Genomic DNA, 23,029 nt, shown 5'->3' on the forward strand with positions numbered 1-23,029 from the left:
ATTTATCTAATTAATCTATAGCCTATGCACAAAGACAATATGATCTTTTTGTCCCCTTTTTGTTTTAAAGCTTGATGAAGAGAGAGAGCGCAAGTTGCTGCAGCTGAGGAGGACAGTGATGCACGCGTACAGGAGTGATTGACAGTTCGCGGCACTGTGTACAAAAAATACTCCGCTACACAATTATTTCGTTATTTTCATTTAAGCTTATTAACGTTAGCGTTACAGAAAGGTCTGATTTACGCACTGTTACAGTCATTGTTTTTTTTTTTTTTTTTTTTAAACAATGACATTTGAGTTCATGATTTTAATGTTGCTGTTTCTTGTGGCAGACTGAAGAGTAATTCGGCAGAGTTTTATACTGAAACTTTCCGTCTAAAAGTCCTTCCTTGGTCTTATCCATATTTCTTTGCACGTTGAACACACATAGGCCACAACTGGAAAAAAAAAAAAACTGCAACCGCGTTAATTGCGTTATTTTTTTTTAACGCGTTAAATATTTCAAATTAATCGAATGCGTTAACGCGCTAATTTTGACAGCACTAATATATATATATATATATATATATATATATATATATATATATATATGTGTGTGTGTGTGTGTGTGTGTGTGTGTGTGTGTGTGTGTGTGTGTGTGTGTGTGTGTGTGTGTGTGTGTGTTTGTGTGTGTGTGTGTGTGTGTTACGATGGTAAGACGCCTCTGGGTGTGTTTTGTCAGTGTCATTTTCCATGAATTTCACTCAGAGCTCATTAATATGCTACTGTGGTGTCTAAAAATGAAACCGGAAGAACAGAAATCCATCACTTATGAGAAAGAGCAATGACATGTTCTTGCGCGTTGTTGTGGAGGTGTGAAAAACTGAATGAATGAAAATGATCTCTGCAGATTTAGACGCTTAATCCTGCTGTGCTGTTCGCTCCCAGTCAAACGCCGATCGGTCTTTTCAGCGCTGCATCGGTGCTTTGATGCGAGTCACTTCCACCACACTGTCAACCACAATCAGTGAAAGCTTTGGCTTATGAACACATAAGCATTTTCAAATAGCCTGATTAAAATGCGGTGACATTATGTCAATAGCCTGCACGGCTTTAGCATTGCGCATCCTCATATTGCCGATCAAGTTTTCAAGAATCGACTTCTCGGACCTCTCTCGGACCCTGCTCAAAATAAATAAATAAATAAATAAATAAATCCGTTTTAGTTGAAGCGAAGGGACCATTCCCATTAAAACAATCATAAACCCATTACAAATTTTGCCCAAGGTTTCTTTTTTTATTCCAATCCACACACTTTTCGTCACAATTTGATATTCTCAAATAATAATTTGACATTTATATATATATATATATATATATATATATATATATATATATATATATATATATATATATATATATATATATATATATTAAGCGGTAAGAAAACGAATGCACTGTAACATCCGCTGCTGTAGTGGGACCGCCTACTGGCGACACAAATATGGGGATTGGCGACATGCAACCACAAGTAGCTTGAGGTGTAAACGGGACGGTATTTAGTCATTAAATAGTTGGGCAAACGGCCAGAGAATATGGTTTATCCGTTTGTTTTGTTCTCGTTGGGCTTGGGGAGTCTGGTTGGTAAGTTATAAATGTGTTTTCATTGCTTCATGTTCAGTAATTTAAGTTAAGAGTAAGCTTCAGGTTGAAATCGAACAGGATTTATAACAACAACAACAACAACAACAAAAGTTTCTCAGTCAATCACTTTGACTTTTTTGTTTTGTTTTTCAAAAGTAATGCTAGTTATACTTTTGAAGGATTTCTACAAAATGTACCAAATATATTATTATTATGATTATTATTTTGAAACACTCTCCATTAACACAAATAGACATCAGTGTTATAATATTCAACATGCTTCAGTAATGCTTTTAGTTAATTTAGGCATGTATCAATTACATTTTTCTGTATAGAATTAAATTAGTCCACAAGAGAACAGCTTTAGTTAGGACAACAATAAGAGTAAAGCCTTCTGGTCTTAAGATCATGTTTCACTTCTGTTTACACCCCATAATGAGTGTGGAAGTAACAAGACAAAGGAGGAACAATCAGTTCAGTAATGCTCATCTGTGTTTTCCCATTTTACTGAGCACGTGCAGAGATTTTCTCCTATTATATTCAACAGTGGAATATATATTTCTGTGACAAAACATGTTCGTGTTTGTTCTGCAGGTGTGTTTGGTGTTGAGATGGAGGATGGAATAAAGTCAGTCTCAGTGATGAAGGGAGATCCTGTCACTCTAAACCCCGATTTTACTGAAAAACAGAAATATCTGTTAATACAGTGGAAGTTCAGAAGCACTCGAATAGCTGAAGTCAACAGACTCGCACAGACAAACTCGACGTATGATGGTCCTGATGAGAGATTCAGAGGCAGACTGAAACTGGATCAGAACGGATCTCTGACCATCACAAACACCAGCACCACAGACTCTGGACTCTATCAGCTAACGGTTGTCAAAAAAGAGACCATTTACATCAGTTTCAATGTTACAGTCTATGGTAAGAGAATCACAGAATAGTTTGCTCCTCATTTAAATTATTTCTTTGTCATTGCAATATTTTAAAATGCTTATTTTCTATTTATTTTGGTATTCTTGATGGCTTTAATTCCCGTTGATCCATTGAACACAGTTAAGAATGTGGAAGTTAAAGGAATAGTGCACCAAAAAAATATTATTATGTCATGATTTAACAAGTTCTTCTAACTATGTAGTAGTTTTTTTTTTCTTCTTGTGTGCAGTGTTGTTACATATAACTTTTATGTAATTTAATTAAATTTAAATTAAATTAAATTTTTAAATTAAAAATGTATGCATTTAGCAGACGCTTTCATCCAAACGACTTGAACCCCGAATCTTGCGCTTGCAATGCTCTACTACTTGAGCTACAGGAACACTATAAAATAAAAATAAATGTAACTGTAATCTGTTAAAGTAACCGATTTAGTTTTTAAATTCATTTTTCATTTACGAGAATGTTAACTATAACAAACCGTCCCCTTGGAATTATAAGGTTCTATCTGACATTTTTGTCAAAATTGAGTTATTCACATATTCTTATTCTGTGACAAATTATTTATATTAATTTTTTTTAAGTTGTATACATTTTGAGACTTTTTTTTTTGAAAAAACAAAAGGTTCTTCCTACAGAAGTCTATGGAACACAAAAAAATTTGAAGCTCAATATCTCAAAACTGCTCTGAACGCAGATAGAACCTTATAATTCCAAGGGGACCAAACGGTGTTACATCTGAGTATTTTCTGCAAAAAGCTAGGATATGTTTAATAATGCTAATGTGTTGCTCTGCCTGTTTTTGAAGTGCACAATGCCTCTTGCCTTTTAAAGGCCCTTTTGTTAAAGCAATGCTATTCTGCTGTTTCTGCTTTTTTTCTCGTGTTTGAATTGGCAGACACCATGCCACATTGCTGCTGAAAGCTTCAGGCCACAATCTGCCTGGTTTTAATGTTTGCAAAGGATTAACAGTTGAAAACATTCATTAGAAACGTAATCAAATGTAGTAAGCTGCATCAATAAAGCAATGCAGTGCTTACTCAAATTATGTAATTCTCAAAAGGGTAACTTTCTGATTTTTTAAGTGAACTTCCTTTAAAGCAGTCAGGTCCAAGATGAGCGTTTTGTGCATTTTGTTTCACTTCCGCTTTCTCATAAAAGTGCTTAAGTACTGTAAAACCAACTCACATTGAACTTTTATAAGATTTAAATAGTCATTTGGTCATTGATGATCACATTTTGTAACCTGATTCTGTTTCCTTTAGACTTGACAGAAGAAGAGAACTCGATATTAGTGATCGAGGGAGACTCTGTCACTCTAAACCCGGAGGTTACTAAAGCACAGAGATATTTGTTGATACAGTGGATGTATAGAAGCACTCGGATAGCTGAAGTCAACAGACTCTCAAAAACCAGCCATACCTACGACGCTGACGGGAGATTCAGAGGAAGACTGAAACTGGATCAGACCGGATCTCTGACCATCACAAACACCAGCACCGCAGACTCTGGACTCTATAAGCTAGCGATCGTCAACAAAGAAACCAGTTACATGGATTATAAAGTTATTGTCTACAGTGAGAATCACAGCACTACTAGCCCTTCAGTTGAATTATAAATGCTTCAACACATTTTCTATTTTCAAAATCTCTTAAATGAACATTTTAGAATATTGCTTCCTTTAATACCCAAATTCTTCATTGTCAGGAAGGTCAACGAACACAAACTACGTGACGTCCAGCGGTGCGGTGATCAATTCAACCCTAAACCAGACCGAGAATGCTAATATTACTGAAACCTCTAAGAGGAGCTCAGGTAAGTCACTGGGTTTATATGGGGAACGTTTACTTAAATCTTCTTCCGTGATTTTGCAGGAATCGAAAACGGATAGTAGACAAGTGACAGAAATGAATCACTGGTCTCATGCTGCTCTAGAGAACATTAGCATTAGGAGAGAGGTTCACATTCTTTAGGGATCTGTAGAAATGATCTTGAACTGCTTATGTCAGCCAATGCAACCCTGCTAATGTTATTTGGCTAAGCAATGAACGAATGCAGAATGCAAACATTCACAGATTGAAGCTTGTGGATTCACGGTCTTCCCGACAACCCACGAAATCCGTGCCTTGTTTGTTTGAATTCTAAATAAATGCACCGTTGTGATTCACTGTGCTTTATTTCTCAGAGCACTGCTGCGGCTCTACTGAAGCCGTGATCCGATTGCTCCTCTCTGTTCTGGTGGCTGTGGCTGCTGTTGCTCTGCTGGTTTATGACATCAGATCTACAAGAAGTGAGCTGAACATGACAGAAGAGACCGAAGATCTCTATGAGACCTGTGGAGGAAAATCAGACCACAAGTGTGAACTGAGAAGAGGGTTTGGTTCGCAATATGTCCAGATGTGAAGCAAAACACGCATTAATGCTCTGCACCTTTACTGTTCCTTACACGGCTGTTTAATCACTTCATTTTTGCACTAGTTGACCGTTTATTGATTGTATCTGCATAGGATATGACTTTGACCAATCTATTAAATACACGGCTGTAAATATAATTACTATAACAGAATAAATGAACACAACACAACTGATGGCATAGAATAATTCTTTTTTGAAGATGTGGTGGGGCTCAACTGATCTGTACATAAAACATTTAACCTACTCATAAACACTGTTTGGCTTTATAAAGATGATTTGGACTTTATCAAGCAGATATAAATCCTTCTGCCTGTCAAAAGGTGCAGATGTAAGCAGATGCTTATTTTATCTTATCAATCTTCAGTCAGACTTCATCTGACCATCACAAATGCACCAAAGCTTAACAGCATAGTCCAGTGACAGTAACAACAGTGAGACAGTGTTTGACTTCAGACAACATGAAGAATAAGAGAAAAAGAATCAGTAATTGATCAGTTGTGTAAGCTGCTGTTAGTCGGTTAGTGGCTCATCACACAAGGCTTCGTTCCAGTAAACGGACTCATTTCTCCGTTTCATAAAAGCAGAAGCCTGTTGTTGAAGAATGATGTTGGAGATGTAACAGACAGTTTCTTCCTGCTGATTCACTCCATTAAGAACAATTTCTGCAACGGCAGTGTCACAGTCAATGAATCATTCACGCAGTTTCCTGTGGAATCTGGAAGAAACAGAGACAATCACAGAAATTAAAGTGACAAGAAAATGAATGATAAAATATGGATGTTCTAGAAAAGTATTTTGACAATATGAACTGCTACATATTTTTCTCCCCTTGAAAGCCTTGAAAAATAATAGAGAAGGATACTGAGACTTTATTCATCTTACTGTTAACTTCAGAAGATGTGGTACATGGAGCGGGAGATGATCAGAGAACAAGGGTTTTTATCATTGACCAAAAAAAAAAGAAATAAAAATACTAATCTGATTCTCATAATAATACAATTTGTTCCTGAATTGGTTTTAACGATGCAACGGTTTTCAGCTCCAAATGTCCACAGTATCTCATCATCTGTATGTGCTTTAGTGTGTCTGGAGAGTGACTAAAAATAAAAGGGGAAAAAGTGATTGAATTATTTTTTTTGTCTGCCATTTCAATATCACATAAATATGAATTTCTTTTTTTTTTTTTTTTTCCATCTTGGCATATTCATAACCAGGAAGTTTGTTATCTTTTTAAAAATTGTAATGAGATATTTTTACCATTAGAATTCATATATTTTTCTTCATTTCTGCATTTTATTTTGTATAATTTTTTAACAAATACAATATTTCACTTAAAATTAGAGAGCATTTTAATTTTTTTTTTTTTTTTTTGCAGTGAGAATGGCGCCATCTAGAGGCTGAAAAAAGAATTGTGTAATGTTGCGTAACCTCCTGTAGGCCTATAAACTCCGGAGGCTTTTTGATTCCAGTTGTTTTTTTAAAACATAATTTCTTAATTTAATCAGGTTTTGCATTTAGATATATATTTAGACATTCTAAAGGTTTAGATATTTTTGGTTCTGTGTGTGTGTCTGGGCACTCTTGATACTATTATATATATATATATATATATATATATATATATATATATATATATATATATATATATATATATATATATATATATATATATTGTATCTCCCATTCAATCCTTAAGTCTGTATTTTTTGACATTCAGGCAGCCAAGCATGACTTTCTTTGACCCTTAAACATATCCAAATCAAGTCCATGGTTTGTGTGTGTGTGTGTGTGTGTGTGTGTGTGTGTGTGTGTTTGTATGTTAACATAGCTAATGCAACAAAAGTCACCAAGTATCATCTCATTCTGATGAAGCTATGATTTTTAACATTTTAAAATTAAACATTAAAAAATGACCAAAGAGGCCCAGAGGGTTAAGCTTATTTTTGTCTTAAATCTTGGAAAAGACACTCCTATATTCAACCTCTATAAGCACGTCTGGTCTAAAGTTCTCCCCAGTGTGCCCATGCATCCCATGTGATTAGAAAATGATACAGAAGTCAAAACATCATTCAGATACACAAATATCAAGGACTGCATTTTATTACACAGTTTACAAGGTATTTAAGCTTAAAAAAAAAAAGAATAAAAACTCAAATATAGGCTTTAAATATTCCTTTTTTAGGACCTCCACAAATAAAATTAATACCATACGAGCAAGATAGGGTAGTGTCTATGCTACGTAGTACTAAAAGCAACACAATTAGTTATTCTTTTAGGACATAACAATATTGTAACACATTCCTTCTAAAAGTAACTATCCCCAACACTGATTAACAGAAACAGAATAAGAAAATAAATATTTATAAGTAAATAACTTCTGTATAAAGTAATGAAAATCAACACTCTCATTGTAATGTAAGTAATAACAATCTATAATTTATGCATTATTACTGTTTAGTGTTCAGACTATTTTTGCACCATGTTGATTTTAAGGAATTATTTCCATGATGTACCTTTAACCTCCATGGAAATGCCCCGTTTCACAGAAAGTTCTTTGTAGTGAAAGAAAGCTTTAAAATGTTCTTCACATTAATAAAAAAAAGGTTCTTTTAAGAACTGTGCACTGGTTTGAAGAATCTAAAAATGGTTCTTCAGTGGCATCACTGTAAATAGACCCTTTTGTTAGTGTTTGGTAATTGCAGCGTCCACTCATCTAAAGTGTTAAGAGTAAATGGTTTTGGCACTGGTGGGCGTGTCTTATTTCATGAAAGGGACCATGTCTCTTCCTGCTCATTCACTCCATCCACATCGTCCGACAGCAGCATTACTGCGGTCTCTAATTCACTCAATTGGTTTCCTGTGGAACCTGAAACCATGGAAAGTAAAAAGAGAGAAAGAAAGTTTTTCTATATACTGTACACAATCTTAAGGACAACATAAGTGTTCCAAAACACAGAAGTGCTGTATTGTATATATTGATAGTCATTATAATAAATGATGTTCTACTCACCGGTGACAGTAACATTGATTCTCCTGAATATGGTCTTTTTAGAGTTGATGATCTGCAGTTTAAAATGTCCTGAGTCTGTATTTGTGAGGTCTGTCATGGTCAGAGATGCAGTCTTCTTGCCCAACCGAAGTCTGCCTCTGAATCTCTCATTAACAGTAGCTGACTGTGAATCTTTTTTAACAATGAGAACATTGTCAGCTCCAAGCGTCCACAGTATCAGATCATCGTTCTGTATTTCAGCATGAGTCTGGAGATACACAAAACCTCCTGCCGTCACTGACAATGACTTCACTTCACGTCGCAGCAGCACACAGAAACAGAGAAATTCAGCATTAGTGTCTGAATTAATTTAGACATTTAATTCTTAAAACAACACAAAACCAGACTTGTAGGCTATAGCTGTTGTGGGAATGTTGTAGTAAATGTATCAGAATTATAATAATAAGTATTTTACTAAATTAAAATCATATTTTGAGACTCTTTTCAAACTGAAGTTCCTATAAAAAAGGCCTTATTAATTCATGCAATATTATGAATTTACTCTCCTTATTGTGCAATACTCACAATGAAAAGTAACTGAAATGTAAAAGTAATTAAAGCACTTTGAGATGCGTGTTCATTTTTAGATAATCTAAACTAACTGCATGATTTTTAACACACAATGCCTTAATACGCACCATTGACTGTAACAATGAATCTCTTGTATTTGGTTCCTATGATGCTGCTGATCTTGAGTTTATAGAGTCCAGAGTGAATGGTCCTGATGTTACAGATAGTGAGATCTCCAGTCTGATCATCCAGCTTCAGTTTGCCCTTGAATCTCCCATCAGCACCCTCCTGTTTCCTTGTAGTCCCTCTTTTGATTTCAGCAATGAGATTGTCTTCAGTTTCATAGCACCACTTTATTGTAACATGTCCCACTGTTTCAGTAAGACCAGTGTGTAGAGTGAGAGATTCTCCCTCCATCACTTTCTCTATCTTCTCTTCAACTGTCACAGAAATGCATACAAATGTGAGTGTTTAGGTGAAGATCTCAGTTACTGTACATTCATACAGTCACACTATAAAGTCCATATGACTCATGCTATATTTCAAGCCTTTTAAGTGACAAATGTAAAACATGTCACAGCATGTCAATGCTTGTAGCAGTTCAACACTGGCACTGAATCAACAATTTTAGTCCGTTGTAATTATGAAATGATTCCAGGTTTCTCAGTTTGACATGCTGTATACAACATGAATTGCTTAGAGAACATCACATATATATATGTGCGTATATTATATATATATATATATATATATATATATATATATATATATATATATATATGTGTGTGTGTGTGTGTGTGTGTGTGTGTGTGTGTGTATATATATTCAGTATGAAGTGTACGGAAAAGAGCAGTGCGTACAACAGTATATATGTTTGAAATGACATGCAAATGAATTTTCATTTTAGTACAAATAACAAACACCTAAAAAATAACCGTACATGTGCATTAGAGACCGACCGATGTATCGGTTTTGCCGATTAATCGGCACCAATAGTTGATTGCTGGAACAACTGGTTATTTACAAAAATCCATGCCGATAATTTTCTGGGTTGCATCCATTGCTGGAGTGGTTGAGAAGGGTCTCTTTTCATTATACAGTGTGAGAGCAGCCTGATTTTGATTAGACAATCAGAATAAAAATGGAATTCAGTTTAGAGCGTGTGACACTGGCGGTAATTTCAGCATCTGCCGTCTGACTAAATGAGGACTAAAACACATGATGAACATCTCCAGAACTGCTCTGAGAGTCACTTCATGAGCATCTGACCATTTGATTTGAGCAAAAGCATCATATCACATACACAGAACTGTAAAGGTATTCACGGAAACCCGTCAAAATAAAAGTCTGGTCTATTATTCAGTACAATGTACATAGCCTACTACTAAAATGAAACAAACATTATTTTTTAAGTAATAATCCAACAACATTTCTTCTATGTTTTAATTTGAATAGTAAATCCCCTTTGTTTGCCAAAAAAAGTTTGCTTAATTTTCAGTAATTAAAAGATAAATTACATTAATGTTTCATGCCTTGATTTGATAGCAATAAAAAATGTCAATACACACCGAATTTTTGAAGGGAATAATTCATTAGTCTTCTTTAAGAAAATTTTTTTTTAGTTTTCTAATAATTAGAAATGCTAAAATAGAATTTGGTAACAATAAAAACTGTAATTAAATTGATGTGAAAATGTATAAGTTTTATGCTTTTAATTAATTAGACTTGCTTTATGATTAATAAACTTTTATTTAACTATTAAAAATGAGTGGAGGCAGAAAAATTAAATAACAAATAAAAAAAAGGAATTTAGGAGAAAAAAAAAAGGATTTCATAGGGCCCTGTTGGAGTGTGTAACTGTTATTATTATTATTATTACTACTACTTCTACTACTACTACTATTAGTATGGTTCAGTACTGTTGTTTTTATTTTATTAAATGTTTTAAATAAAGCATTATTTTAGTTTTTGTTCAGTATCCATTTTAAAAACTATCGGTTAATTAATCGGTTTATTGGCCAGCATGATCCAACCTAGCTATCGGTTTCGGCAAAATCCAATATCGGTTGACCTCTAATGTCCATGTATTTAAGTGACAAATTTAATGGCAAAAAACTTATTGGATGCCATATTTGCAAGACACTTTAAACTGATTCTGTGCTGACAAGAATTTCTAGAAATTCACTCAATCTAAAAACTCTCACTGATCTGAAATTTACTTCAGAGCATGAACATCCTAGACTAGTCAGTTGTTTGATTTGAAATGAAATGGAAAAACAAAGTACTCAAATTAAATACTATAATGTAAACTGTTTATAGAAAATCCTAGCATGTTTGGAGGAAATGTTTAAATATGTTATACTTACCCATTTGTCCTTTTAATTTAGAAATCCGGTGGCGATAGTAAATCACACAGGCAATCAGGATCAGCAGAACAGAAATAACACCTGAAACTATTCCTGCTATAACACTGGAGGAAAGACCTGAATCTGGGACAGGTTTGAAGAGAGACACCGAAAGTGTCAGTCGATGTAATGACCTAAAATTGTTTCAGATATATGCTAAAATATTGTTATATTTGAAAGAGTTACTCACCAGTGATAGAAACCAGGAATCTGTATAGGCTCTCACTGCCTTTGATCTGTAGTTCATAAAGTCCAGAGTCTGTGGTTCTGGTGTTCTTGATGGTCAAAGATCCAGTCCGATCATTCAGCTGCAGCCGATCTTTGAATCCCTCATCAGCATCATTTAATAAGCTCTCATTGGTCTCAATGTCAATTTTAGCTAGAAGAATGCCTTTATCTCCAAACCTCCAGAGCATCAGAGCATCTTGGTGTATTTCAGAATCAGCACGTAGAGTGACAGGATCCCCCTTCATCACTGACAATGACACTGACTTGACTCCATCCGTCTTACCAACCACAGCTGGGAAATCAGCAGAACAATAATAACATGTAGAGTTTTACAATATATCAGAATTGAAATTCTGAAAGAACGTTAGACCCATCATGAAGACCTGATGTATGGTGCAAATTCAGTAAATGTTCACATAATAAATGCTTGTTAAACAGAGACATGTGTCAGTTATTCAAGTGTATGGTTTGAAACCATCCAGACCGACCGGTCAAATTATTACTAACCCTATTTGAATACGAACCGTCTGAAACGTAATAAATAAATACAATTGTTAAGACTTACCTAAGACAGTAACATGAAATATCTTTATTGTAGTCTTTTCACTAGAGATTGTTATTTTATATTGTCCCGAGTGTCTGGTTCTGGTGTTTCTGATGGTGAGAGAGCCAGTCTTTTGATCCACTTGCAATCTGCCTCTGAATTTCACATCATCAGTGACAAAAAATGAGGTCAAGTCATCCTTTCTTCGGATTTGAGATATGAGACTGTCTTTAGGTCCAAACATCCACAGTATCGTATCATCGTTCAGTATTTCGGAAAGATCAGATTGTAGAGTGACAGCATCCCCCTCTGTCACTGACATGGTCTCAGTTTTACTTGTCTCTCCACCAGACATACCTAGAAAACAAACAGAAAACAGTTTAATGATACAACACTATACTGTGACTACAGCAAACAGATTCAACTGAAATCATTGCGTGAGCTGCTAAATATGTGATTAGCCTACTTTTTAGACAGTTAAGGGTGAAACTGTGAAAATTAAGACCATAAATGTGAAAATTAAAATAACAAAAGCTATGTATTAACACAAAATACATGTATGAAACATGATGGATGTGTGATTAACACGTGTTTGCCATAAGAATAAGAAGACTGTAAGCAATAAAGCCTATGAAATGTTTAGGCAAGCAGAGGTTTTTATCAAACTGTATTCTACTGATAAAGATGCACTGTTTACTTTGAAAACAGGCAACAGTCTATGAAAATTTAAAGAATATGAATACAAAAATTCAACAGGCTTTTTGCCGATCGACAGCTATTAAATGTGATTTTGCAAGGGCCTTGTTATATCTAGGTCAAGAATGAAGTCAGCTTTAGGCTAAGTTAAACTGCACTGATTCTTGAGATGGGACAAAATATGTACAGCAATTGTAACTGCTATTATGTTTAAGAATAAAAATATTTACCATTGTAAATGTTATGGGGGATTAATAATAGAATGTATTTAACATAAAATTATTTGAAATATTCACATAATTTTATTCTCCTAAAGCAGATTCCATAATTAGCAAATAACATCATGGGGAAAAAAAACAAACAAGATAGCTAGCTATACATGAACTCCATTTGTTTTGTAAAAGAAATGGCAAATTTGTCAGCACCATCAGATGTTACCACTATAAGATCTTATGTTCCAATGGAAGGCTTATATCAAAGTATGACTCTTGATTAAAAGCTTTATAAACAACAACATACTCACTGTTGTGTTTAATGTTTTAATACACAAACCGAAACCGAAAGTAGCCAATCAAAGTTCCAAAAAACTTACCTGCCATTAATAATATAAATACCAGTAACATTTTCCTCCTGTTTTTGAAGCGCTGTGAAGAATCCGAATTGAATAAAGATGATCAATGAGATGATTTTGTGTGTGTGTGTGTGTGTGTGTGTGTGTGTGTGTGTGTGTGTGTGTGTGTGTGCTGTTTTTGTTGTTGTTGTTGTCGTCACGCGTTTGTCGTAAGCACCCAGAATGATTAGCCTAACTCAAAACAGCATAACAAAAACACCAACTTCTAACGGAGAGTCGTTAAACGAGCTGGGAATTACGACTTTTCTCAACGATATGAATACGACATTAAACTCCCGGTAATTTTATCTTTGAAGGAATTTTGAACCTCGAGCTCCACTTTGTGTGACGCGCAGGGCGTTTCCGGCTCAACCGGTCAACAGCTTTCTGACTGGAGAAAAAGTGTCCCTTAATTCTGAAGTTGTGAAAGAAATGTAGTTACAAAATACATTTCTGGTGGCTTTTTTCTTCCTTTACACCTTATCCTGTAGCCCAGCTGTATTGTAAGGTTGTAATAAAGTCATAAGAAAAGCGGTATGTCAATTAGCGCTTTCCGTCTTGTTTTGGTGTTCTTAAAGAATCTCCGATGAACTTCCGTGAATAGGCTATCTGCTCACTGAATAGGCTACAGTGGACACTATAGGGACCTTAAGAATTGTAGCGCTGCCACGTTAGTGTCAACAAAACGGTAAATTGACAGTACTATCACTGGCAGGGTTTGAAGAGCACGTTCCTAGTTCACTTTACATACGTTTGTTTTAAGTGGTAAGAAAACGTATTCTATGTCAACAGCTTGGCATGGCATCCGGTTATACATATTCGCTATGAAAACTTAGGGAACGCCTACTAGCGAGCCTGTAAACATAGGCGGCATGCAGTTTGTTTAGACTGGTGAATGACAAATAGCCATCAATGAATATGGTTAACGCGTTTATTTTGTTATGTCTGTGCTTGTGGCTTCTGATTGGTAAGTTATACGTGTTTTTACTTAAATGCCATTACAATTATTTATGGTTCTCATAAAAAAAGTTTTCAGTTTTCATGAAAGGTTTTCAGACAGTTTATTATTACTGCTAGTTTTGTGGCCTGATGAGAAATTTAGTGGACTGAATTTCACACACACACACACACACACACACACACACACACACACACACACACACACACACATATATATATATATATATATATATATTTTTTTTTTTTTTTTTTCTTATTTAAAAACATGCTGATCCACATCATGCCTTTTGTCCTTGCATAATACTAGAAAAATCACTTTGCACTGAATTCAGGAACTTTCATTGTTATTCTTGTCTAATTATAGCCCAATTTAAAGTTTTGGTTTCATTCAACATTCTCACAGATGAAACGTCTGCGTAATACAGAGTTAGTTTGGTCAACATCAAATTTGTAGGGAGCATTTAGCCTGTTACAAAACATGTTCCTCATTGTTCTGTATAGATGTGACAGATGAAGTGAAGAGAATATCAGTGATGGAGGGGGATCCAAACACTGATGTTTCTGAAGTACAGACATATTTGTTGATACAGTGGATGTTCGGACACACTCGAATAGCTGAAGTCAACAGACTCGCTCAGACAAACTCGACGTATGATGGTCCTGATGAGAGATTCAGAGGCAGACTGAAACTGGATCAGACCGGATCTCTGACCATCACAAACACCAGCACCACAGACTCTGGACTTTATAAAGTTACAGTTTTCAGCAGTGAGACCAGCTACAAGAGTTTCAATGTTATGGTCAGTGGTGAGTGTCATTTTTCAGGACTTTTCTTCATTTGAATTATATCGTTGTCTTTCTTTGTAATATTAAAAAAAAAAAAAAATATCATCAATGTACATGCATATTTTATGGTTTTAAAGGGATAGTTTGCCCAAAAATACTAATTCTGTCATCATTTAATAAGTCGTTCCAAACTTTTTTGAGTTTCTTTTTTCATTAATGAGAAAAACGAGGACATACTTGTTATCCTTTATATCCCATTTAAAAATAAATCTATTATAAAGATCAGAACTGTGTGTGTGATGAGACCAGTGTCACACTAACATCTGTCACTTTCAGAGACTCCACAATGTTCTGCTACACCAGAAAGTTCAAGTTTTGTATCGTCCAATCAGACTGAATATGTCAACATTTCCGAACTTCATCAGTCAAGTTCAGGTATGGCACTCATGATGCTAGTGTGAGAGCAGAACTGAGTGCAGTTAATGGTACATGTTTTTATAAAACTATACGATTTTCTGAAATACAGTGTAAGTCGTGGCTTAATGTCAGTATTGAGGCCACTTCATGCAATTGTGATCAACCACAATGCGAATGCAGCACATATTCCTAGATGTTACTGCATCTTACTGCAGATGGGTGAGAAACAAAAACCACATAAACCCATTGAAACTGCATCATTTTTATTTACATTATATTTATTGATTCAACAAGGTGTACATTTGATCAGCCCATGCATCTGTGGAGAAAGAATAACCTGTTTGTTTTTTTTGTTTTGTTTTTGCTTTTTATGGTTTCACTGGAAAAAAGAATAAACCACAGACGAGCAACAGAGGCATGAAGCAAGTTTCTGATGGTCGTGTGTGGGTGTGGTGCCCCAAGTTGCTCATTTTTTTTATTTTTGTTTTAAGTAGTGCTCAAAAGCAAAAAATATATTGGAGAAAGAATCAAATAATCACACAGTTTTCAATATGAGCATGGATTAAAGATGTGTCTATATCCCTTAAAAGAGTCTAGAATTGCTTACATTAAACATGTTTTTTGGTTAAGCAAAGAAAATATGCATGCAAACATATTCAAACACATTTAATCTTGAATATTTTTCCTTTGCAGAGAATGCTTGACTTCCTTATAATAACATGCCATTAAACCTGCACTTATGAGTCTGTTTGAAAGAGAGTTAAATGCATTATTCTAACTCAGCATCTTTCTTTCTTTTTTTTCAGACCACGTCCACTGTTGTGGTTGTACTGAGACTGTGATGCGGTTGGTTGTTTCTGCTCTGGTAAGCATGGCTGCTGTTGCTTTTCTGGTTTATGACATCAGATCTACAAGAAATGAGCTGAATAGGACGGATGAGACTAGTCATCCCCATCCGTCCCGTGGAGTAAATGCAGACCAACATCAGTTGAGCAGAAGAATCAGTTCCAGATATGTTTGCTGAAGGTTGTTTGTATAAATCCAAAACTGCAATTCCAACTTTGCAAGGATAGGGTGGCACTTCTGACTCACAGCGTGTAAGTTTACAAATTTAGAGAATTTGCCACTGATGATTCAGCGTAGAGTGGCACTTGTTTGTCGTTTCTCTGATCACAAATGCAGACATGGTTTTATGTTTAGGTTTTATGCTCGGGCATAGACGAGCAACAATAATGTTCATTATATGGAAAATAATCATTTTTTTTAACCTTAAACTGAATAAACACAATGCATTACAACAAATACACAAAGTAATGTTCTTTTTAGCAATGCCATATGACCCCTTTAAGCCTGGGTATTTAAGATCTGCAGACAAAATAAATATGAATTTCCCTCCGTCACTTGCTTTTTCTTCTCTTCACCTGTCAGAGGAAAACACAGAACAAAAGAACTGAAATACATTCATGAGTGTTCTTGTGAACATTTCAGTTTACATTCATACAACCACACCCTAAAGTATGAGTCATGTTTTATTATATCTCAGGTCTTTTCTTTCTGCATATTCAGACTTGTTCATCACACTTTGCTTTTACAGATTCAACAACAAACACCATTTAAGTATCAAGGTTGTAAAACCTGCCACAGCATGTCAACATGTTTGGCAATACCCTGGTAGCAAAAATTTTAGTCTGTTTGTTACACAATTTCATGATTTCACAAGACTCTGAATGTATGGGATGAACTTTTTGGACACTATTACATTGCATTTATGATACTTTTTCATTTTAGTGTTTGAAAGCTGTGGTCAGTATGAATTGACAAGAGCAGCTTATACTTTTTAAACAACACGAGGAAATGATAGAATTTGCATTCTAAAAGAGAATTGCCTAAATTTTACACTAAATACATTTTTCAAGTTCAACAAGTTCAATAGACACAAATAGGCAAAAATCAGGTTTTGATGACTTGAAGACCAGGAATGAAGGATACTTTATCAATTAAATGTAGTTCAATCAGGACCACTTCCGTCAAGTATATTTAAATGACAATTATAATTGCATACAGTTGGTGTTGGTGGTATGGTTATGTTCTGGGCAACACTCCACACTCCTGTCCATGAAGCCATGCTTGGACAGAGTGGGGAGAGCAGCAAGACAACCCCCCCGGGGGACAGAACAGAACCATTATAAGCATATATATATAATTACAATTCATAATTAGATGAGTTGTAAACAAAATGTCATAGAGACTGCTTCCAATGAAGGCACTGTAAAGAAAGAACAAGTTAGATCGGATTACAGGTTCAGTTGGTGGAGTTGGGGTTGGAGGAGGGAGTTCATTGCAAGCAGCAATGCGATGGAAGAGACACTGAATAATGGGAATTTAAGTAGACCCCAGGAGATAGGTGTCAAGACTGGATTGGTACACGTCAGGGACAGCTGACTGTCAGCTGATGCAAGCATGACTAACATGACCTGACTGAACTAACGCAAAGCTCGATTATCACAACTCTAACTAACCTGATGCTTGTTTCAGGGCATGAACTTTCCCATGAGTAGTCTATAAGGGCTATAATGTACACAGTTTAAAGACAATTCTAGCAATTCTGGAAGAGATGGGAATCCTTATTAATTTAAAGATCATATGGCGATAGTAAATCAAAGCATGATTCTGTCTCTTTTAAGATATGAGAAAGTCTTTAGATCCAAACATCCATAGTATCGAATTATCATTCTATATTTCAGAAAGATCACTTGGTAAGCGTCCCCCTGTCACTGACATTGATTCAGTTTCAACTTTCTGTGCATCAGACACACCTTGAAAACAAGAAGAAAATGTTTTTACTATACAAAGTTCCTCTAAAAAAAAGAACATAAATCATTGTATGAGCTGGTGAAAAAAACAAGCAGATATGTGGTTACTTTAAAGACTGTCAAGGGAAAGTACAGAAGATTTGTAATACAACAAGTTAAATTTACTTGAGAAGCAAGAAATATTACTACTACTTATAATAATAAGCAAATATTAAACAGTTTGGCAACTTTTAACTATTGGGGGGGGGGGGACTTGTCCTTCAATGCTGGATGTTTCTTTTTTCTTTCTTTCTTTTCTGGCTTTTTCCATTCTTTCCCTTTCCCACATTTCCCCACTCATTTATCCCCATCTCATCTTCACACCACTAAAAACCATACTGTTACTCTTTCTCTGGAGCAATCGTTGACCAGAAGTAATGGTTTCAATTATGGATTTGTTTCTTATGATCACGATTTTTGACTTTGCACGATGGTAGTTGATAGACTGAACTATTGTGGATTATTGCGATGATTTTATCAGATGTTTGGATCCCATTCACTGCAGAGGATCCATTGGTTAGCAAGTGATAAATTGAGAAGCACTGGGCTGCAGCCTGAAGATTGAGGCGGGGCTGCACCTGGGACGGGGCTGCACATACTACTCTGATTGGTTCGATCATCTTTCATAGACATACATGATAGGAAATGTGTATTAAAATGTGAGTATTTTGTTTAAAAAGCTAAAAACGGTATACAGATTTAGAAAAGCCTTCATTATAATGCACAGAAAAAAGAAAAAACACATTAGCGTGTAACGCAACATGTCCCTGAAATGATTGTTTTGCTAAATAATGATGATCTTTAGGCTAACAGATGAACAACCCACTACATTTAGTAAATTAATTGAGTTGATTATCCAGAGGGGGAGGATTAGGTCTTCAGATAGAAGAATTAATTATGAATTAAATAATTTTAGAAAATTTTATTATTTCATTTCATCAGAGTATGCTAAAGGAAATGAAAAGGATGTATCAGTTTTGTTTTCATTTATATAGCATGACAAGACAATTATTGTAACATATAATTATCTCTCAAGCAGTTAATAAACGCAACAGGCTATAATGTGTCTGCCGTGTGCCATTTCAATTTTTATGAATTTTTAATTTTCTTTACTATAATGCAAAGCATAGACTTTTTCATCCCCTTTATTTCAGGAAAAGATGCTGCTCCTTGTTATTTTAAAGTGAAGAAATTATTCGGGTCATTCTACGCTTAACGCGGCTTAAATGCATTAAAATTCAGTAAACAAACAATTAAAAAAGCATTTTATTCACAGATAAGCAGATGAGTCCAGAATAAGAACACAATGTGTTTAATTAGCCTAAGTGTTAATCGTTATAGTCCCATAGAAAACCATTAGCCTAAAAGGAAAATGCTTAACATGGTGTAATGCATTAAAAGTGTAATATAACATGTTTAATAAAGCGTGTATTTACAGACAAGCAGGTTATAGGAGGAAAATGCTTAACGCGTAATTTAACACGTTGCATTCGTATTCTGGGCTCATATCTGCTTGTCTGTGAATAAAATGCTTTATTCATAATTTGTTTACTGAGTTTGGTCTTTTTTAAAACACCATTTTAATGCACTAAGCCACGTCCTTCCACATTAATACATTAGAATGTCCCAATGATTCATTTGTGAATTCGACTGGTCCAGAAGATTAAATAAGCACTAACTTCTCCTCCCACATTAAAAATAGCAAAAAGACTCAGGCAAAATATACAGACAGTGAAAAAGAACAGATTTGATTGTCCATAACAATGGTGCAGATTACATCTGGTTGCAAAGGACAAAAACAAGACATTTTGTTACTGATAAATGAGCCCCCAAATTCTGTTATGTTTCCATTATAGTCTAGGGATGGAGTAACATGTCACAAAATAAAATGATGTTATGTGTGGAGGCAGCAAAGTCAAGTTCCCAACCCCAGTGCTTTCACAATGACCAAGACCAACTCAATATCAAAAGCAAGTTTATTTTTTAAATATGGGAGGTATCTGAGGCTTCAGGTAAATGCCGAAACAACAAATATAAATGCCTCTAACCATAGAGAGATTAACAAAAAACTAACTACTAAAAGAAATACAACAAAATACACCAACTCCCTAACTAGCTTAAACAGAAGAAAGTTAGATGGCACCTACCTCTTTTAATCCATTTCCAAACTTTTAACAATATAAACTAATTAACTAATTAACAATACACAAACCATTATTACCATACAAACCAAAAAGTATGTATTGCCATAAACACCAACTGCAAAACAATAACACTGAAGAGAAAATCGACAAGGCAGTAATTCCTCAAACCACAGTAGACAACCAATAACTGGAGTCAGCTGGCAGCCATTACTTCCTGCATACAGGGAGTGAAGAGAAAAACAAATAGGTTTTTGCACAACATGCCATTCTGGGATGGAGAAACAGATTTTCTTCAAAACGTATATTCGGACAACATATTCAAGAATTGTAATATAACAGCATAAAAACATGCAAAGTTTTCAGTTTAAAATAAATTTAACAGTAAAAATAATGGTAACACAGGGCAGTAATTTGTTAGTTTCTTCAGCAAAAAATGTCACACTGACATTGAATTCTGTGTGCATCTTGTAAACAGTCTGATTAATTTCTACACTTGAGGAGCACGTGATTTTTAGAGACACTTTGATCAAAGCTGTACATGAAGATTAACCTACAATAGTTTTATTTTTATAAAACGGCATACACAAAACAACATATTCATAAAACATCTTAAAAAAATATATTTCCGACAATCATTGTCTTTTTTCAAAATCTAAATTGTTAGGTTAAAAGGGTAACAAGTATGTAGTGTTTCATCAAAACATTTCTTCGTTCATCTGAAACCAAATAAGCTTTTTACACAGACAGGGCTCAGTTCTCAGTTTGACTGGATGGATTCTAAAGGCTTGTAAAAGGCCGATCTGAAATGTTGGTGAAGACACAGTGATTGACACTGGTGGGCGTGTCTTATCTCACTAAACTGCTGCTTCTCCATCCTCTTCATTTTGGGTCATTAAATCTGTTTCTTCATTCACTGATGATTCTAAAAGAAACAATCACAGAAAATAAAAAGAAATGAATCTGGAGATCAATCCTGTAGTCATTTCTGAGAAACTGTAAATACTCTACTATCAAATTGCTCTTTTTTTTCGGCAAATGAACACTATACAACCCGATTCCAAAAAAGTTGGGACACTGTACAAAGTGTGAATAAAAACAGAATGCAATGATGTGGAAGTTTCAAACTTTAATATTTTATTCAGAATACAACATAGATGACATATCAAATGTTTAAACTGAGAAAATTTATATATTTAAGGGGGAAAAAAGTTGATTTTAAATTTCATGGCATAAACACATCCCAAAAAAGTTGGGACAAGGCCATGTTTACCACTGTGTGACATCTCCTCTTGTTTTTATAACAGTCTGCAAACGTCTGGGGACTGAGGAGACAAGTTGCTCAAGTTTAGGAATAGGAATGTTGTCCCATTCTTGTCTAATACAGGCTTCTAGTTGCTCAACTGTCTTAGGTCTTCTTTGTCACATTTTCCTCTTTATGATGCACCAAATGTTGAGTGAAAGATCTGGACTGCAGGCTGGCCATTTCAGTACCCGGATCCTTCTTCTACGCATTCATGATTTTGTAATTGTTGCAGTGTGTGGTCTGGCACTGTCATGCTGGAAAATGCAAGGTCTTCCCTGAAAGAGATGATGTCTGGATGAGAGCATATGTTGTTCTAGAACTTGGATATATCTTTCTGCATTGATTGTGTCTTTCCAGATGTGTAAGCTGCCCATGCCACACACACTCATTCAACCCCATACCATCAGAGATGCAGGCTTCTAAACTCAGCGCTGATAACAACTTGGGTTGTCCTTGTCCTCTTTAGTCCGGAAGACATGGCGTCCCAGTTTTCCAAAAAGAACTTCAAAGTTTTATTCGTCTGACCACAGAACAGTTTTCCACTTTGCCACAGTCCATGTTAAATGAGCCTTGGCTCAGAGAAAACGCCTGCTCTTCTGGATCATGTTTAGATATGGCTTCTTTTTTGACCTACAGAGTTTTAGCCGGCAACGGTGAATGGCTCGGTGGATTATGTCCACCGACAGTGTTTTCTGTAAGTAATCCTGAGCCCATGTTGTGATTTCCATTACAGTATCATTCCTGTATGTGATGCAGTGCCGTCTAAGTACCCGACGATCACGGGCATCCAGTATGGTTTTTCAGCCTTGACCCTTACGCACAGAGATTGTTCCAGATTCTCTGAATCTTTGGATGATATTATGCACTGTAGATGATGATAACTTCAAACTCTTTGCAATTTTTATCTGAGAAACTCCTTTCTGATATTGCTTCTCTATTTTTCGCCACAGCATTGGGGGAATTGGTGATCCTCTGCCCATCTTGACTTCTGATAGACACTGCCACTCTGAGAGGCTCTTTTTATACCCAATCATGTTGCCAATTGACCTAATAAGTTGCAAAATGGTCCTACAGCTGTTCCTTATATGTAATTTTAACTATTCCGGCCTCTTTTTGCTACCTGTCCCAACTTTTTTGGAATGTGTAGCTCTCATGAAATCCAAAATGAGCCAATATTTGGCCTGACATTTCAAAATGTCTCACTTTCAACATTTGATATATGTTATCTATATTCTATTGTGAATACAATTTAAGTTTATGAGATTTGTAAATTATTCCATTCCTGTTTTACTCACAATTTGTACAATGTCCCAACCTTTTTTGGAATCGGGTTTGTATTTGTGAACTCGGTCATGCACCTTCCAACATGCACATTTAAAAGTAAAGTTCACGTTGATTTTATTTTGATGCGTTAAAAGATTTCCAACTAGCTAATTTCTCTCAAGACAAACACAATTTCATTCACTTGCATTTAATTCTGATTATCTGCCAGTTTGTGGTTAGAGACGGTATGTACAGATCAAAATGTATGAAATGAATCAACTGAATGAA

The 23,029-nt window shown here is 35.2% G+C and overlaps 3 protein-coding genes across 4 annotated transcripts in view; 1 reads left to right on the plus strand and 2 right to left on the minus strand.

The window, feature by feature from the left end:
• Positions 1-1,464: 1,464 nt before the first annotated feature.
• LOC127988494 (uncharacterized) lies at positions 1,465-6,096 on the plus strand. The gene is made up of 5 exons (XM_052591280.1): positions 1,465-1,623; positions 2,218-2,547; positions 3,825-4,136; positions 4,267-4,374; positions 4,745-6,096. Exons 1-5 carry the CDS (start codon positions 1,575-1,577, stop codon positions 4,960-4,962), a joined length of 1,017 nt encoding a protein of 338 aa, XP_052447240.1. The 5' UTR covers positions 1,465-1,574; the 3' UTR covers positions 4,963-6,096.
• Positions 6,097-7,058: 962 nt separating this feature from the next.
• Positions 7,059-13,005, minus strand: LOC127988122 (uncharacterized). The gene is made up of 7 exons (XM_052590671.1): positions 12,999-13,005; positions 11,732-12,067; positions 11,129-11,458; positions 10,900-11,022; positions 8,662-8,973; positions 7,985-8,275; positions 7,059-7,840 (listed from the first exon to the last, which is right to left on the minus strand). Exons 1-7 carry the CDS (start codon positions 13,003-13,005, stop codon positions 7,737-7,739), a joined length of 1,503 nt encoding a protein of 500 aa, XP_052446631.1. The 3' UTR covers positions 7,059-7,736.
• Positions 13,006-19,989: 6,984 nt separating this feature from the next.
• LOC127988484 (uncharacterized) overlaps positions 19,990-23,029 on the minus strand; it is a 43,422-nt gene continuing 40,382 nt past the window's right edge. For both annotated transcript variants that reach the window (XM_052591262.1, XM_052591263.1), the window contains one exon: positions 19,990-21,097. In XM_052591262.1, the coding sequence (XP_052447222.1) occupies positions 21,030-21,097 (68 nt within the window). In that variant the 3' untranslated portion in view covers positions 19,990-21,029. The remainder of the gene's footprint in view (positions 21,098-23,029) is intronic.

This window comes from Carassius gibelio, chromosome B22, assembly GCF_023724105.1.
Source record: "Carassius gibelio isolate Cgi1373 ecotype wild population from Czech Republic chromosome B22, carGib1.2-hapl.c, whole genome shotgun sequence".
Lineage (NCBI taxonomy): Eukaryota > Metazoa > Chordata > Actinopteri > Cypriniformes > Cyprinidae > Carassius > Carassius gibelio.

Coding starts and splice junctions, on each gene's coding strand:
- LOC127988494 (XM_052591280.1), top strand. CDS start 1,575: ATGGTTTATCCGTTTGTTTTGTTCTCGTTGGGCTTGGGGAGTCTGGTT. Junction 2,548..3,824: donor TTTCAATGTTACAGTCTATG/GTAAGAGAATCA, acceptor TGTTTCCTTTAG/ACTTGACAGAAGAAGAGAAC. Junction 4,375..4,744: donor AACCTCTAAGAGGAGCTCAG/GTAAGTCACTGG, acceptor TTTATTTCTCAG/AGCACTGCTGCGGCTCTACT.
- LOC127988122 (XM_052590671.1), bottom strand. Junction 11,459..11,731: donor ATTTCATGTTACTGTCTTAG/GTAAGTCTTAAC, acceptor CTGATTTCCCAG/CTGTGGTTGGTAAGACGGAT. Junction 8,276..8,661: donor ATTCATTGTTACAGTCAATG/GTGCGTATTAAG, acceptor TGCGACGTGAAG/TGAAGTCATTGTCAGTGACG.